At 25.5% G+C, this 18,350-nt stretch overlaps 1 protein-coding gene across 1 annotated transcript; it reads right to left on the minus strand.

Moving 5' to 3' along the window:
- Positions 1-6,101: 6,101 nt before the first annotated feature.
- Positions 6,102-16,442, minus strand: LOC145829244 (uncharacterized). Its single transcript, XM_082936988.1, has 12 exons — positions 16,376-16,442; positions 15,260-15,346; positions 15,044-15,122; positions 13,977-14,049; positions 13,599-13,746; positions 13,020-13,177; positions 11,773-11,929; positions 11,403-11,465; positions 10,236-10,553; positions 7,948-8,133; positions 7,050-7,099; positions 6,102-6,930 (listed from the first exon to the last, which is right to left on the minus strand). The coding sequence occupies exons 2-12, from the start codon at positions 15,318-15,320 to the stop codon at positions 6,640-6,642; spliced, it is 1,584 nt and encodes a 527-aa protein (XP_082793114.1). The 5' UTR covers positions 15,321-15,346; positions 16,376-16,442; the 3' UTR covers positions 6,102-6,639.
- Positions 16,443-18,350: the final 1,908 nt, after the last annotated feature.

The raw sequence follows: 18,350 nt of genomic DNA on the forward strand, positions 1-18,350 counted from the left end.
AATGTGTACTTTTAAAAACCTGGAAGAAATTGGAAAAAACGAGTGATAACTACTAACTGGTCACTTTTGAATCATAGTACAACATATTTATTTAGTTAAGCACGTAATGTTATCTTTTACGGTTTATTAGTACAAGGGTTGCCACTAAAGTCAGGAAAAATCGGGGTTTTCAACAAAAGTTCAGGAAATTTGATGTAAACATGCTCTTAACAAGAAAGTTAATCCTCATTAAAAATTGCATTTTGCTAATGTTATTTTCTAAAAATTTTTGCTTTTGCAATTCATCTTTTTTAAAAGGTCTGATTGATTTATTTTTGAACAACTTAAAATCTTTCAAGTCTTTGGTTATGTATTTTTTTCATTTTTATTTAAAATTTGATTTATAAAAATCAGGAATATTTTCAGTTCGATCTGCGGCAACCCTGTTAGTAAAAAAATTGATCCTCGATAATAAACTGTCTACTTTATTCTATTCTAAAAACGCCTGTAAAAATTACTTAATGTGAAACTCAACATTTTTCTAATTACAATTGTTAGGTTTTTGTTAGAGCGAAATAAATAAGCACTAAATTTATCTGTAGAGGTGATGATAAAAAAATGTTTTTAGAAATAAAATCAGTATGGTTATGACTAAGCTATAAGTTTCATCTTAATTTCAGTCGGGTGTCAACAGAAAATACTTTAGAATAAATTTTTATCACTTTTTTTTTTACTTTTTGTTATAGTAAGTTAAAAAAAAATCAATAACTTGAAAGTTTTAATCAGTATTCATTACGGCCATCATCAACAAAGTTGAGATGCTTTGCGCAATCAATAATAAATAATGAACTTTACCACTCGACCGTCAACAACAGTATCCGAGACAACCTACGACCGGTTTCGTCGTTATTTGACTCATCAGGCAGCATAGTCGCGAGAAAGACTCAAACTTTTTTTAATTACTAAAAAACTTAATTTTTACATAAATTTTAAGTCTAGGCTAGAAAAGAAAAGTGTTTAAGTAAAATATTATAATTTATGTTTGTTTAAAAATAATTTACTAATAAAAACTGCTTATTTATTCCACGTTTTTAAATTTCAGTACCATTTTTTTGCTGTTTGTTACTGATATAAGTTAACAGTTTGAAAACTGGAAACGAAAGGCATATCATTCATAATAAAGTTTTATACTTTTCAAATTGGTTCAGTTTTTTATTTTGTCTTCTTGATTTAAAATTACTGATCAGTGTTTAAACAAGAAACTCAATATTCACCATAAAAATAAAATTAAAGCTTTTTTCTGCTGTATTAAGTGATCTACCAGATCCAGCCTTTTTCAGTCCATATCCGGCTAGATTCCAGTTTTTTAGGTTTGGTAGGTTACTAATTTCGGCATTTATTATACATATTAAATAAAAGCACTAGTGTGCACGAAATGTTTTTGAAACTTACTTAGTTTATGATGACAAGCAAAAAAAAGTCTATGGCATATTTGTGAGGAGTTTTGAAACTTACTCTATATACTCTGGGAAAATTTAAAGTAACTGGAGAATTTGTATCCGGTATATATCTAGCTGTATGATTTTTTTTTCAATTAGAATAAAAAAGTTTATAAAACTTTTTGCACAACGGTCTATTAATCTGAATACAAAAATTTAAGCTAATTCTCTAGAAATTTATGCTTTTAAAAAAAATCATTAAATTTTAATAATCAAGAATTTATGAGTTAAACAAATCTCGAACACTTAACTTTTTTCTATGTCTAACAAGTTTAGTTATGTTATCTATAATTGTGAACTGTTAAGTAAATTAATTCCTTAATTCAATTAATGAAATTCTATAAAAATCTGTAAAAGGATACGAGTATTTCATTTTGTTAGTAAATAATTTTTAATAAACATTAGAGTTAGCAGTTTATTGTACACGATAAAGAAATCGACGCTCAAAATTGCTTTTGTCAAAGGACTTGGTGGGTAGATACTAACTAAGAATACAGCCAAATAGTTAAGTATTAATTAACGTTGCTATTAACTAACTTACCTTTTGAACGATACAAAGCATAAAAAACAAATTTTATAATGTATAATCAAAAAAGTGGTTGTTATTAACATACAAGTAGCTGATGTAGTATACTAATGAGTAGCGACTTTTACAAAAGTTGTATTTTTTTATCAATTTATTCTTTACTTTTTTAGTAACTGTTTCTTGTTTTAAAAGTTAGTTTTTTATCAATCTGTTAATTATTATACGGATCAAAACCTAGCTTTTATTTAAAAAAGTTAAAAAAATGTTTTCCTAGTGTGTTCATATTTGTTGATAAAAATCAGTAAGCTTTAAAATTAACTTTAGATTCTAAGTAGATATAATGACAAATTTTTTTAACAGGACTATGGATTTAAAAATCTTATTTATACCAAGACAAAGAGTTTGAAAAACTAAATAAAAAAATTCAGCATTAAAATAATAGCCATTAAGAAAAACAATTTACAATGTTTTTTAAGTAATTATGAAGTACTAAAACATTTTTAAAATTCATTTTAGTTTATACTGAAGTACAAGAAAAAACTTGAAATTTCTTAAAAGTTAATGGGTGGATTTTAAAAAACTGGTATAAACTTTAAATACACTAATGGACACTCTTTGAATTTGAATAGTAAAATTACTTTGATAATATTTAATGAAAAATTTTATTTTAACCCGAATAGTTAACTTAGGAAAAAATAAATATACCTTTCAGATTGTTTACAGTTTATTGAATGACAAAAAAAAACTCAAAGTATTTTGTCCTAGAACCTGGTGCACGAAAAACCTTTCGGTTATCGAGTCGCACACCACGATAGCTTTTAATGTTTTGTCCAGGACAAGACTGTTTAAGGCTTTTTTTTTAATAAATTTTATAGAGAAATATTAACTTTAAAAAAAGTTAAGGTAAACTATTAAACTAATTCTGTAAAACATTTAAAACTTTTTTACATTTCAATGAAGTAAACCGACAGAAAATCAAGTATAACACAATTTTTAAGTATATGTTAAATAAAGTACAATCAACAAAAACATCGGCGAAAGTCTGCAAAGCAGGAGCCTAGACTTTCGTATGCCGTGAGACAAACTCAAGTTTAACAAAAGGGTTGATCATACCAATTCGATCATCAGACCACAAGCTTCGGTAGACTGAGACCGGTTTCGTTTTTATGTACTCATCAGTCAGTCGTAACCGAATCAATACCAGCAAATGGTTGCTTCGTGTAAAAGCATGATAAACCGTTTGTAGATTGAAGACTGCAAGTTTTTCGGTCGTGACTGACTGATGAGTCCTTATAAGGAAGAAACCGGTCTCAGTCTACCGAAGCTTGTGGTCTGATGATCGAATTGGTATGATCAACCCTTTTGTTAAATAAAATACGTAGAGTACTATATTTTATTTTGTGACATCAATTTTAAATTTTATTAGTAATTTTCATAAATTAGACTATGATCCAAAATAGCAGTATTAAAAGGTTAAATAATTAAATTTTACATTTAAGTAAATTAAAGAAAACTAGTTGCATAAAAAAAATAAAATATATAAACATAAACGCGTATAAGCTTATAAACAATAAATTTTGACAGAAAGACATTAGTGATACTCAATAAAAAAAAAGTTTGAGAAGTTATAGGTTTTATTAATTTATTGTGATACTTGGATTAAAAATTTTATTTAGATGGCATAATTTATACACATTTCTAATTTAGTATTGCACTCTTCCAGGATCTCAAAGACATTGAATTTTTTTTCAAATATTTCAATATATAAAATGACCAGAAACTGATGTTTTGTGCTAAGATTCTTAATTACTTGTCCAACTAAAAACCTAGATATATTACTAATATACTTAATGCTTTTCTACTTAAGGCATTGAAACCTATATACTATTTTAGAATCAAGTTCATATAGTTATACATTTTTGTTCTTATAGTATTTGCCTACTTTGGTAATTGTAAATATGGTTTTAACGTCTTCAACATCTACTAAGAGAACTTTTTCTATCTTTTCATATTAGTTATTTTTGTTTATTGATTTCTTAAACAGTTAAAATACACGTTTAATATGTTTTGAAACTTTATTTTTCTTTGTTTCTGTTTTATTATTTTTTTTCAAAATTATTTTTTACATCATTTATGGACTTGCATTAAAAGTTATTTCTTTTAAGTATTTTATTTAAAATTAATTACTTCCTTATAGATAATTTTGATTGACTATATACTGTTCTTTAAACGACAGAAAAAAGCGCTCAAAAAGTTTTGTCTAAGGGCCTGGTGTTTTTGATACATTTTTATAGCTAAAAAAATTGTGCGAATTTTGATATATTTAAAAACTGTTCATGATATTTTTGCATTCTGTTCTTAATTTGTTAAGATAATAAAATAGTAAAGGTGAACTTTTCCTAAGTTGATAAATTCTTATTCAGCTTTTTATTTAAATCACTTTAAAACGACAAATAAATAAATAAATATTTGTTCTTTGTACAACGAGATTTTAAAGTATTTGAATTGAATTTTAAAGTCAGTTGTCGTCGTGGGATCAGTTTATTTTTGACTGTAATTGTATTGTAAAGTTTTTTTGCAACAGACTTTGAGTTCTTGAGCTTTTGAAGGTAAATATAGATTAAATCAACATTTTAGTGTTACGTAAGTTTCATTTTATTGTCAAAAGTCAGACAATATTAAATGTTTTACCCTTTTGTTATAATAATTTCATCTATAAGCTTTTTTTGTGTGATTAAAATTCTTTTCTTTATGAAAGACCACTCAATTTTTATTTTGAAAGATACTTTTTTAATGTCTGCATAAAACAAAAAAATCTTAATTATAATTTTTTCTTTATAATGTTCTTTAATTTGGATCTTTTTTAAATTAAAATATTTTTGACATATAGAATATCTTAAGTTGTGTAATTAAACTTTGCTTAAACGTGGTTTTTTGCCTCATCACAATGTTAATTTTTGTTCTTTTATAAAATCTACTTAAACAAACTAATAAATGTTTTTTTTTAATAAACATTTTGATTGAATTCATCAAACAATTAAAGCGCTACTGAGTTTAATTTTATTGGCCAAATGTTAATTAATTTTTTTAAACTTTCTGACAAAGTTTTTTATTTTCTAAATATAACATTAACTTTTATCCACGTACAATATAAAACAGTCTTAAACTTTTAATAAACTTATTTTACATTCGTCATAGATAGGTTTTTTTTTTTGAATGCTGTTTTTTTCAAATAATTTAGGTAACATTGAATTCCATATGAAATTGCTTTTAGTACTTGTGTAAAGTCGTATTAAACAAGCTCATGAGTATTTTACAATTTAGTTTAGTATTAACAATAAATCAGTGTATACTACAGTGGGAATATCAAAACTATTATATACACACGGGCGTCTGACTTAACTAAAGACACTTTTTCAGAATTTATTATTCTACAAAAAAAAACTTTTCAAACTCTCTTTAAATTAATTTGCATTTGAAAGATTAATTGCATATAAAGTTTAAAATTTTTTTTTTTACCATTACTAATTAATTAATATAAAATTTGCAGTTAGTTATAGAATCAAAAACAAACATAGGTAATCATAGCTGTTAGGTTTAACTGTGCTAAAATTTAGTGCTTAATTGTGTTTCAATTTAAAACATGATTAGTTGTTTTTTTCATAATAAATTGCAAAAATTTTAGGTTTTTCTCACTAAAAAGTTATCAATACGACATCATATAGCTAATTGTGTCATACAGAACAAATTATAACGTTTTACAACTCTTTTTGCTTTATTCTGATCACATAATAGATCATAGTTTATAACTCTTTACTTTTTCTTCGGATCGTGCAAATTAGTTGTAGTTCACTATATTTTACATTACGCTTACACTAAAAACACACAAGTACTTAAGTAAGTATATACTGTATTGTCTGTTTTTATGAATAATAGGCTAATTGTATACTATTTTATAAGAAAACTCATAATATACGCTCGAATCATCAGTTTTTCATGGACGATTCCTTTTCACGATGTTTATACTTGATATAAAAATTTGAGTTCACGATCAGTAATTTAATTATATCTAAAAAAATAATTGATACTTGTTTAATTGGCTAAATTTTATTGAGTGATATAAAGTATGCAGAACAAAATTTTACATTACAAATTAAATGTAATATATACATCTTTCAAACTATTTTAAGTGGTGACACAAAAATTTAAAAAAGGTTTATGTGACTTTTAATAAAAGTAAAAGTTTAATGATGCAGTTTTAAATTTTATAAATTTATAATGTTTATTCTAAAACTATAAGTTGCCAATATTTACTAATACTACCGTGTTTAAACTTTAACATTTTTTGTGACAGATGTGGCACTGTAATGTGTAGAGCGCAATTTATAAATTACTAAGGCAAACTAGTACGCAAAAAAGATAAAACTAAATAGAGAAAAACCAAAAAAATACATAAACAGAGCAAAAGTACTTTAAATCAGCGTAAATACCAAATAAAATTTTATATCAAGAACACATTCAGCTTTAAACCGTATACTTAAACTCAACTCGCAGTCACGTAATAATCTCGCTTTTTTAAACATCAAGGCACTGTGCGTCTTCACACAAGGGAAAAACCCCAAGCTGCAAACTATCCTAAACGACCACATCACCACCGCTCATGCTCAGCTGCTTCTTCTCGTCTTCCTCCAGAGGGTACGTCTCGTCGTCGATGTAAATGGTGGATCCGCTCCTGACGCTGGCGTTGTCTCCCGCCGCGTACTTGCCCTCGGACTCGTCAGTGAAGTTGGAGGGAGGATAATTGTAGTGGGAACCTTCATCATCCACGTCCAACGGAGCTTTCACCAGCGACTCGGTTTCATTGCGGTATTGGTCTTCCGCTGGGTGGTGGGCTTGAGCGGCCGTTTCTCCTGCTGCTTGCTGTTCCTGTTAATTTTAAAAATTCAGTTTTCAGAAATTATGGTTTTTACCTTTTTTTGAACCCAAATAATTGTAACCTTGCATTTTTATATTTTAAATATTCAAATATGAATAAGGAGACTCACTTCTTGCCTTCTGTCGCGCAGAGCCATTTCTTCATCGTGTTGCGCTTGCTCTGTACAAATAAAAATGTATTATTTTACATTTGTTAAATAAACAACATACAGCTACGTGATGTTTACAAAATTTTCGTTGTAAAATACTTACCTTAGAATTTAAAAACAGTTTGTACTTTTAGACAACTTTATTGTATCTTGCAGTGGTTGAGATATAACTTTAAATAAATGAAAAACAATCTAAAAACCTTGTCATCTATAGCCAATCTTACTTTAAATTAGAAGTTTACATTTTTAAAATTAATAGTAACACATTAACAAATACCTAGCTTTATTAATATTCAACTGTAATCTTTAAATTTAGAATAAATAAGTTGTCACAACATATTTTCTCTAATAGACTTTAATTTTTTTTTTTTTTAAACAGTATGATAGTTTCTAATTTAAAGAAAAAACCTTAGAAATTATTAAAACTTGTTTGCTATTTCTTTTCAATTTAAAACTTTCGATAACTTTGAACTATTTTAAATAAACTGAAAAAAACTAGTTAAGAGTACTGAAAACTACCGTAAAACTTTTATATAAAAAAATATAAAAAACCAAACATACAATAAAAACGCTATATTCTGAAAGCTAATAAAGTTTAAATAAATTTTAAAAAAATACTTAAGTATAAATAAGCTATAAAATAAAATCACATATATTTGTTGATTTAATGTTTATTTTATAAACACACTACTTTGGTGCTAATATATTTTTTATAATAATTTTTTTAGTAGGTACAAAAGTTGATAGTAAAAAAGCTAATTAAGGCGTAATTTTTAAAAACATCCTAATGTAATAAATTTTTGAATTTTAAATTTAAACATTTTACGAATACTTCAATGTAATTCTCACAAAAACTTACTTTCTTTTACTTCGTACGTGTCAGTAATCATCGTCTTTTGCTTTTTGTTTTTGCAGTAGACACCTAAAATTACTATGACTACGACGGCTAGCAACGAGCAAGCAATTATCAGAATTAGGGTCGTCGAAGATCCCATGGAAACATCATCATCACCTTCTTCATCTACTGATGCTTTGTAGGATGAACCTTCAATGTTTATTTTTAATAAATCACCTTAATTTTTTTATATAACAGACATACACTTTTTCTGTCCCGGACAAGACGCTAAAAGGTATCCAAAAGGTGTGCGAATCGATAACCAAAAGGTTCTTCGTGCACTAGGTCTTAGGACCACACATTTTGAGCCTCTTTTTTGTTGTTTAATAAACTAGATAATGTTTTACAATAAAACATCTTTCAATGGAACAACATTTAAATTAAAAAAAAAACTACTTGAAATTTTTTTTGATAAAGTGATAATCGGACAGATTATAACTTTGTTTATTTTTTATTTGTTTTTTTATAAATTTGAATTTTACTACAAAAACGTTATAAATGAAGTATATTTAACTTCCAAAGTTTCTAAATAAAAACAAAATACTTGTGTGACCAAAATTATTAATAATATTTTCTTCTATCTAATCTACAAGCATAGTAAAACCATTTTTCTTACTCTTATGTATGTAAACAAATTTATATATGGCTATAAATTGTACCAGAGTGCGTACTTTTGGTATGAAAGAGAAACAAATTTCCTGAAATAAACGTGAGCTAGGTAAAATGTATTTGTCTAGCTTGTGCAAACAAAATACGTTTTATGCTGACTTTCAATAACCCTTGACTTTTTTTTTTTACTTTATTGATTTATTTTAATTGCAGTATGTTACAATTTACAGTGTTGTTGTAATTAGTATAAAAAACAAAGGTAACATTTTTGTAGTAATAGAAGTTTTAAAATTCAAATTAATGACAAAAATACTATAATTGTAACATTTTACTTAGACTAAATAGTATACTCATTCATAAAAACTCTTGTTTAGGCTGAAAATCTAGGTAAAAGTATTCCACTTATGAAATTTTCAAAAGTAAATTAATAGTTTATATGAGTTTACAGAAACAAAAATAACAATTGTAAGTTTTCAACATTAAAAAACTAGCTTTTACTTTATAAATTTAGTTATTAGAATACTCATACCAATGTTTTTCTGCATAAATAATATATTATTATAAATCAATATACTTTTTTGGCTTAAGTAAAATGTTTTAAGTAGTGTATAAACTCTTTTTATGGTTTAAGTTAGTTCCAATAAACTTTGTTTTTTTTAAAGATTACAATATAACTTATTAATTTTAAAACAAAGATGCTTCAGGTTGAAAAAGAAACCATCTAGGTAAAATTTTGTTGTCTGCAATGGTGCAAGGAATATAATATTGACAATTTTGCAGCATTTTATACTGTTAATGTAATTCGTTCATTTTTTGGGTTAAAAATGTTTTGAGGGTTAAAATAAAACCAAAACTTGCTTTGAAAGTTTGGAAAGTATTTTTTTCTTAATTAATTAATTGTTTAGAAAAAAGGCTGTGTATTGAGGTTTTTAGTTTGGTTACAGAAACAATTCGTATTGGTAAAACCAGTTCAAAGCGTAGGGGTAATACAAACTTCAATTAAAAAAACATATTTCTTTAGGAAGCAATTTAAAAATAATTATAAGTACTCAATAAAAACTCACCAATTTAAAAAATTCCAAAGTTGTGCGTGTAAATATTTAAAAGTTTAATTTTAATCAAACTAATGATAATGTTCAAAAGGTCACCGTGTGTTTAAAGTTGTACAAAAAAAAACTTTATAGTAATGTTTTTCTGAAAAAAAATATTAAAAGTAAACGTTTTTAAAAGCTTTCATTAAACAATCAAAAACAAATAAAAAAAAAACAACTAATAAGAGCTATGCTGTTGTTAAGTTTGTCTATATTACTAATGTATTGTACTTTTTTATAAAGCTAAAACTTTAAGCCTATATCAACAAAATAAATAATTCATTTGACAAACACATTAAACTAACCTTTAATAAAAACTTAGAAGTTAGTAAAACTATTTTTTTTACTTTATTTACTGATGTATATAATAAACTAATGAAACATTAGTCAAAATTGTTTTACAACTGCATATCAATAAATATTTAAAGGTCAGTTACGTTTTGAATGGTGTTTATTCAACCGTTTATAAACAACCACTAGAGCTTTGTTTAAAAAAGTACTTAAAAGGAAGTTCAAATTTGATTTGCAATTTAACAACAGCTCACAACTAACCAGGAATGACTTCGATCTGTGTCCTGATCATGACATCTCCCAGCTGGTTCTTGGCATACATGAAAATGGTCGTGTTCTTGCCAGCAACAAACTCGTACCTACTTCCGCTGTCCGGTTCTTCGCTCGGGGTGCTCTCATCGTGGTCCTGCTTGAACCAGCTGTACTTGAGCTCGGGCGTGACAAAGTCGTAGCCCTCTGCTTTTATGGTGACGGTCTCGTTCACTTCGTAAGCGGGTTTGTCCGGACTGAGTTTGACGTTTATGACTCCTTTTTTTCCGGATTGAATTAACACCGGTTCTTCACGGTTGTAATCCATACCTTTTTGTTAGTTTAAAAGTTTTATTACCTTTTATGTTAAATCAATAAAATTTTTGAAAAACTTTATAATTTATAACTAAAATCTTTTATTACTTTCGTTGTTAAAACTTAAGTGAATTTAATATTTTTAGTTAGATTTAAGACTTAAACACAATTTTTGCAATTAACATTTTCTCTCATATATAACAAAGTACTTCTACAACTTAAAAAAAAATTCTACTAAATGTTTAATATTTAAATAGTCTTTGTTACTTTATTTTTATTGATTAGCTGAATTATTAAAGTTATCAGTATATAAAAAATGAAAAGCATACTTATAAGTGAAGAATTATAATTGCTAGTATGTAATAATATTTCTCTTTAAATATGACAATATATACACAAAATTATACTTTTGTTTATAAAAGTCTATCTGCAGTGCATACTTTAACAAATACTGGTTTAAAAATTAATATTCAAATATTTGTTATATACATAAAAACACTTAAAATACAAAAACTAAAAGTTTTTTATTACAAATGCTAAAAGTTTTGTTTATACAGTAAAAATAAAATAAAAATAAATAAAACTAGCTTTTAACATAACTTCATACATAATAATGTATAAAAAACAAATTAAAGTATTTTATTTTGAATTAAGAATAATTAAACTTTTTTGTATGAAATTTTATCAGAATCAGCAAATATTTTTTTTGTGTCAGTCGCACGACAATTCAGTTTATAATATTTGATATGGCTTTTTAGGAGTATGAGTTTATAATATAGGTACAAAAATCAAATGAAGAATTTACAGTACATAGAAAAATATTATAAATCAGCATTATACCATTATGGTATTAAATACACTTACTATTTATTATTTGACTTCTCCATTCGTAATTAATCAATGCTCCATGAGCAAGCTTAGGAGGAACTGTAAATAAAAATATACATATAAATTGTTACTCTAAAAAATCATAAGTGTTTATGTACAACTCATTTAGTTTATTTTTCGCCATTTATCAAGCATATCATATCAAAATATTCTACAAACCTCTACAACGTTGGCTTGTTTTTAAGGTATTTCTATCAGTTTTAATTAATCATTTCATTAAATAGTTTTTTATGAAGAAAGGGCGTATTTTAATTAAAATCAGCTCTTATAATTACGTGCTGTTTATTTAAAACAACACCATATTAATGACTTTTTCCAAACATTGCTTTAATACTATTAAACTAACCAAGCTCTACTTCTTTTTTGAAAGTGGAACCAGTTTCTGAATTTTTACCAAAGCATGTAACATAGTCATGAGCATTTTCAGGTCCCAACTTTAGCTTTAGTTTACCACTTGATGTTATAAAGTTATTATCATCTCCAACTACTGAAGTAGCTGTGACCTAAAATTTAATTTATTAAATAATTTATAAAATAAGTGTTTAAGTAATTTTTTTATTTATAAGCTTGAGTAGAAAAACCAGTTAGTTTTTATTAATTAAAAATATTTCAAAAATTACCAGTTACCATACCTCATGACTTACTATATATAGTTTACTGAACGACAAAAAATACGCTCCAAATGTTTGGTCCTAGGACCTGGTGCACGAAAAAACCTTTTGGTTATCGAGTCGCACACGACGGATACCTTTTAACGTCTTGTCCAGGACATTTAGACTTCATTGTTTTTTTATTGTTCAAGTAAGGAATATAAAACAACTGTTATATAAAAATCTACAAATATAAAGATATTTAACAAATTGTTTTATTACTTTGAAATATTTTTTACTCGTACATTTAATTAAAATATTTTGTAAAATACATTATACAAATAAATTAAAACTTTTTAAGCATTACATGTAAGTCTAGAAACCTCTCTTAAGAAGTTAAAAGTTTTTAAAAGTTAAAACAGAAGCGTAAAGTTTTTAAGTTATTTCAACAACTCACATAAAAATTGTAAAATTTAAAAACGAAAAACCATAGTTTAAGCTTTTATGTCATGATATAGCAGTTGCTGAAACAAAAAACAAAAAGAGAGATGAAAACTTAGCTTTAATATGCCTTTAAAATTTTTACTGCAATTAAAAAATTAAGTACTACATTGAAGAGAAAGGTACTTAAGTAATTGATAAAGTAGTACAATTTTATGTTAAATAAAGTTGTAATTAAATAGATAACTTTCATGTTATCTTTAGTTTAAAAAAAGGTACTAGTTTGAAGAGAATAAGTAACTGATAAAGTAGTTTAACATTAGATTACATAAAGTTGTTATTTAGTAAATAACTTTCATGTTATCTTTAGTTTAAAAAACGCTTATTTTCATATGTAAAAAGCAGACAAACCATAACTTTTCTCGTTTATAATACAAGCAGTACTTAAAACTGTGACATTAAGCAAATACATGTTGAAAAGTGATTATTTAAAGTGTTTATTTATACTAAACATTGAAAGGTAGTTCAAGTTGTAAAAAGTATTATAGTTACGTAAAACTACCTCCATGCCTGTCGTTATTTTTTTGTTAATATTTTCTTTGTCATGCCAGTTAAATACCAGATCGATAGCTGGTATAGAGCCTCCCTTGGTGGAGCAAATAAAATTTACATTGTTATCATCTAACGACACCGTTTTCATTTCAAGTCCTGCTGGATCCTCTGATTGTAGTAAATAAAAATTAAAACTTCATCAAGTTAAACACAAATTGTAAGATAAAAAAAGTTTTTGCTTTTGTTTTGCTAAAATTGAATTACATTTAGATTAAGGCATACAAAAATTTTTACGCTACTTTAAATAGCGTTTATAGGAAGCAATAAAAATCAATAAAAGTAGTTTTAATGTGACTGAACTTGCAATTTTTGTTTGCATAAACAGATTAATTCATAATGCTCATGTAAATTTTACTTACTATTTCTTTTTAAACATTTTGTACGTAGAATTTTTTATAAAATTATTTGTCGAACTCAGATTCATATGCTTTTAAATATTTTTTCATATAAAATACAGGTGTAAAGTTTGTACCAAAACATCTATGTAAGAAGCTTTTGTTGTACTATTAGTATTTTTTCTTTTTCTAACCATAAATTACAAGTTTATATTTGGTGAATACAACAGGTAGGTTTGTTGGAACGTGGCAGCTATATACTTGTTGATCACTTTTTCTTTGTAGATCGTTGATTGTCAGTGAGCCTGTTGCCGTGTTAAATTCGTACTTGCTAGATGACATCTGAAAATTTGTTCAATAAAAATGACTACCAAAATTTATATTGGCATAAAAAAATTAAATGCTATAAGCCCAACAATAAAATTGTTTCAATAATTAGCTTCTGATACAGTGTAAATTTAACACTGTTTTTCAAAACTTTACCACACTGTAATATAGAAACTATCGAAACAATACTTCATTTACAAAAGACAAACAAAAAAAAGTTTTCAACTTTTATTAAATTAACTTACAGGAGTAGCACCAGTAGATCCGCTGTTATGTACAATTTGTATAGTATCTCCCGTTTCAGAATCATCTCTAAACCTGTTTTGAACTTTTTTATAAATTCTAAAAATTAAAAACATTCAGCTAAATATTAAGTGGTAAAGAAAAGTAAAACAAAACAAGTCTTTTATAAATTATAAGCTACAAATAATAAAATAAGTTCGTATAATTTAGAAACATTTAAAAATAATGTTATAGAAATTAATTATTACAAATAATCTATTACATACATGTATATGACTGAAACAAAGGTAAAGAATTTGTATGCTAACTATAGCTATAAGACAAACGTTTAGAATTTTTCATATTTAGTTTAGTAAACAAAAGATATAACGATATAATAGCCAAAAAATGCGTTAAATTTGGTAAATTTTCTTAAATTTCATACCACTTAAGATAGACTTCTTATTAACTTTCACAAATATTTAATAAAATTTACTGGAAAAGACAAACGCTTGAATGTAAATTTCGACTAAGTATTAAACTACATTAGTCAAAACTATAGTTATTAATTATTATTTAAATGACTTAAATTAATTTATATTAGTTCAACGTAGAACAATATTTTTAATTATACCAAAGTTAAACATTTTTACCTACCGAACGTTTCAACAGTGTCATATAACATCTTAAATTTCATCGTTGATTAATTAAAAGTTTAAGTAAATTTAATTTTGATTATTAAACTACTTCAATTAATTAAGTAATTTTTTATACTATTATAGTTTTTAACAAAAGTATCAGACATATTTTCAAAGTTTTAAAAGTTTGAAAAAAAAATTAAAATAAATAAACAAAAGTATTAAATAACAGCAATAAAAAAATGTCTATGGACAAAAAATTTTGAGTATACTTTTTATTTCTAATTCGTTTGAAGTTTTTTTTTTTGTTTTAAAACTGTGATTTAAGGTATCTAAATTTCTAATAAAGAATTGAAAAATATAAATTAACTAAAACTAAAGTTTCGCTAAACTCTATATAGAAAATAAGACTTTTTAGTTTTAAAATTTAATCTAAAACGTATTGTCCTTACCACGTTAAAGTTGTCGTGTTATCTTTGTACCCTGGACACGGTAGAGTTATACTTTTTGAGTGCACACCTTTTTCTTCTACTGTTTTATACAAAGATATTTTAAAACAAAAAGTTTTAAAAATGAGAAAGTTTAAACTAGAAAAACATTTAAAAAACTGCAAATCTATATAGAGAAATATTAAAAGCCTTAAATGAAAAACATGTCAAAATTAATACCTATTTTCGCAGATGAAAATACAAACGCCAACATCAATAATAGTAGTAGCTGAAACTTCATTTTATAGTAGTTTAATTCTAAAAAACCTACAATATTACATGTAATTAAGTAATTTATTAAAATATAAAATGTATGCGTTAATTCTTAATAAAATAAACCTATTCTATCGTTTTATTATCATTATAAAGCGTTGTAAATTACAAAAGCTATTTTAGAAAAAAATCAGTAGCGATTTAAACCAGTGCTTCTCAACTTTTTCAAAAGTTGTGCACAGTAAGTTACTGGAAAATAAGGGCTGTGCACACTTGACTTCAAATTAATTGTTAATAAACAATACTACATTATGTTTTTAGTGATTTAATGTATAAATAAGATGGTAATAACAGTAACTTTCGATACAAGTTTATTTTTTTATTAAAAAACAAACAAAACAAATGTCACTTATAACTTTGCTTTTCAATTTTTATTGTAATATAGTTTTTATGCACTCTTCAGTCTACACATGCATACAGTTAGAAGCACAGGTAAAAGTTATGAATTATGACAAGTTCTTATTGAAGTTTTCTTATTTATAAAGAATTGTAATACATAGACAACCAATAAAAATCAACCGTTTAGTTTTAACTTCAAGTAAGTTGTACTGCTTATCAATTTGCAGGTGTATATCTGTAGATAATTCTAAAATTAAGTGATATAAATAAAATATAAAACGCTATTTAAAAAAAACACACAAACTTTTTATTTTAACTTTTAAACTTAAGAAAACTTACAATACATTGAAAAAAAACAGTTATGCTGGTAAATTATTAACTTTCTTGTGCTTCTAAAAAAACTATGTTTGCCAATGGAGGTACATAACAACATTGGTGCTCATTATCATTTTAAAGTTTTCATCATTGTTTTAAAAATAAAACTATAAAATAAAGTGTAATTTTTTAAACAAACACACAATAAAACTTTGGTAAATAAATTTATAACCAAAACTAATTAAAAATTCTAGAACAGCTTAAATAGAAAATGGTGCAACAAAAACTAATTACTCTACCCTACTATAAGATGCTTCTAAAGTTTAAGCTGTTGAAATATACTCAAAACTGCTACTCAAATGTTCAAACCTTTTTCAGCTGAACTATAGCTGTGAATGAGCTATATCACGTACTGTGAATACAATGTTACTTTTTGCAACAAAGTTTCTTCTTCGAGCTATGCTCTTTACGCTTGAATGACTGTGAGAAGCTGAAATTAGCTTTTTATTATTTTCATATCAATAATAGCTACTTATACACACAAGGCCATAGAAATTAATTTGCTTATCTTAAAATAAATAAAAGCTATTCAAACTACACTAGATTTTGATACATTTCGTTTTATTAATTGTACTTTCTTAAGGTAATAAGATAAAGCCAAAAAAATAAAATAATTGTTTATAAAAAAAAGAATTGTCAATTGAACATAATAAATTGCTTATACGTAATAAGTTTTCTTTTATATTTTATTTTCAATGACAAAAACTTTTATTTTCCGTTGAAAAAATTTTATTGATTTTAAGATAGTGTTAAATAAGCAATAAATAAAAAGAGTTGAGTTTTACGCGCTTTTGAGCAAGTGTCATCATTCAGTATTTACATGAGGCTTGATGACTCAATTATGTACCAGTTTGTCTCTGTGTAAAAGTCCGGTTTGATGAGCATCCAAGTAAAGTTTGTTAACAGCGAAAGTTTAGAATCTTGAGAAAGTATAGTAGATATTAGATAAGATAAAAAATTAGAATTTTATAAATAAAGAATGATATTATTAACGTTTAAATCTATTTTATTGAGATTTTTTGGAAGTCGTGGCAAATAATTTTATTTAGAATTACGAAAAAAACTTTGAGAAATTTTATAAATAAATTTCTGATTAATTATTTATTTATATGAAAGCGTAAAAATCACAAGTGTATTTGACTGCGTACTGGACCAATCTTAATTTTTTTATAAATGAAAGTTTGTCTACAAAGATAGATTAATTTTCCAATTCAATTTAAACATTATAACTGTTAAACTTTATAAAATTAAAACAATAGTAAAGCCTTAGATGATATTTTTAAAAGGCTTATACAGAGCAACATGTCCAATTTATGTAGTACATATTAATCATTTTTAGCAAGCAAGATGTTTAAACCATCATTCAAAAGGTCATTTTACTAACGATTATTTAGTAGACTACTGTTTTTTTTATTAGATCTTGTATGTTTTTCGCTAAGTAAATTTGTAAATAAAAGTAAACAATTTAGCTCTAAGGCAAAGTTTTTTACTACGTTTTTCATTATATTTTGCCTTATCAACATTTTCTTTAAGTCATTAAACCTTAAAAGTTATACAAACATGTATGCACGAGAGTTAGCGTATAAACGCATTTCTAATAGACAACTATATTTTAAATTTAAAACTTGCCTTTTTTTCTTCAGGAAATTTTTGAGACTATTGTGCTTTATAATTTTCAGTATACTTATTTCTAAAACTTTTTATTAAAATTTAACTAATGCAACATTATTTTCACAGTTTTAACTTGTTTAATCTGTAAACCAAAAAGTTGTCCTAAAGCATTTTATTAGAGTATCACGTTTATAATTAGCTTGTTAATTACATGATCCGTAAACATTGCTTTTACAAAAGTTTTGTTTAAACAAGAGCTTCTAAAACTGCAGGTAAGTGATTTAACAGATGATTTAGGATAAACAAAACAGAATACAAACACAACAAATCAACTGACTTACTTAGTTTGTCCCTTTCATCATTTTCTATATGTTACACCTTATAGTAACTACATTGAAATTAAGCACAACATAGTTTTTAGGGTTAAAGTATTTTATTTCTTTGATTTCTATCTATGCCTCCATTTAATAACATAAAAATTTTTGAAATCTCATTTCATACAATGATGGTACATTTGTCAAAAGTAATATCAAGTCCGCTTTTGGAACAAAAACATTGTTACGTCATTTATAAAAATCATTTTAAAATTTTCAGGTAAAGTATGTTCAAGCTTTTATTTTCTCAATACGTATATTTACAGTTTTCTTGCCATTGCAAAATATGTTACCTAAAA

The sequence above is a fragment of the Thalia democratica genome, chromosome 2, assembly GCF_965202585.1.
Source record: "Thalia democratica chromosome 2, ktThaDemo2.hap1.1, whole genome shotgun sequence".
Taxonomy (NCBI): Eukaryota; Metazoa; Chordata; class Thaliacea; order Salpida; family Salpidae; genus Thalia; species Thalia democratica.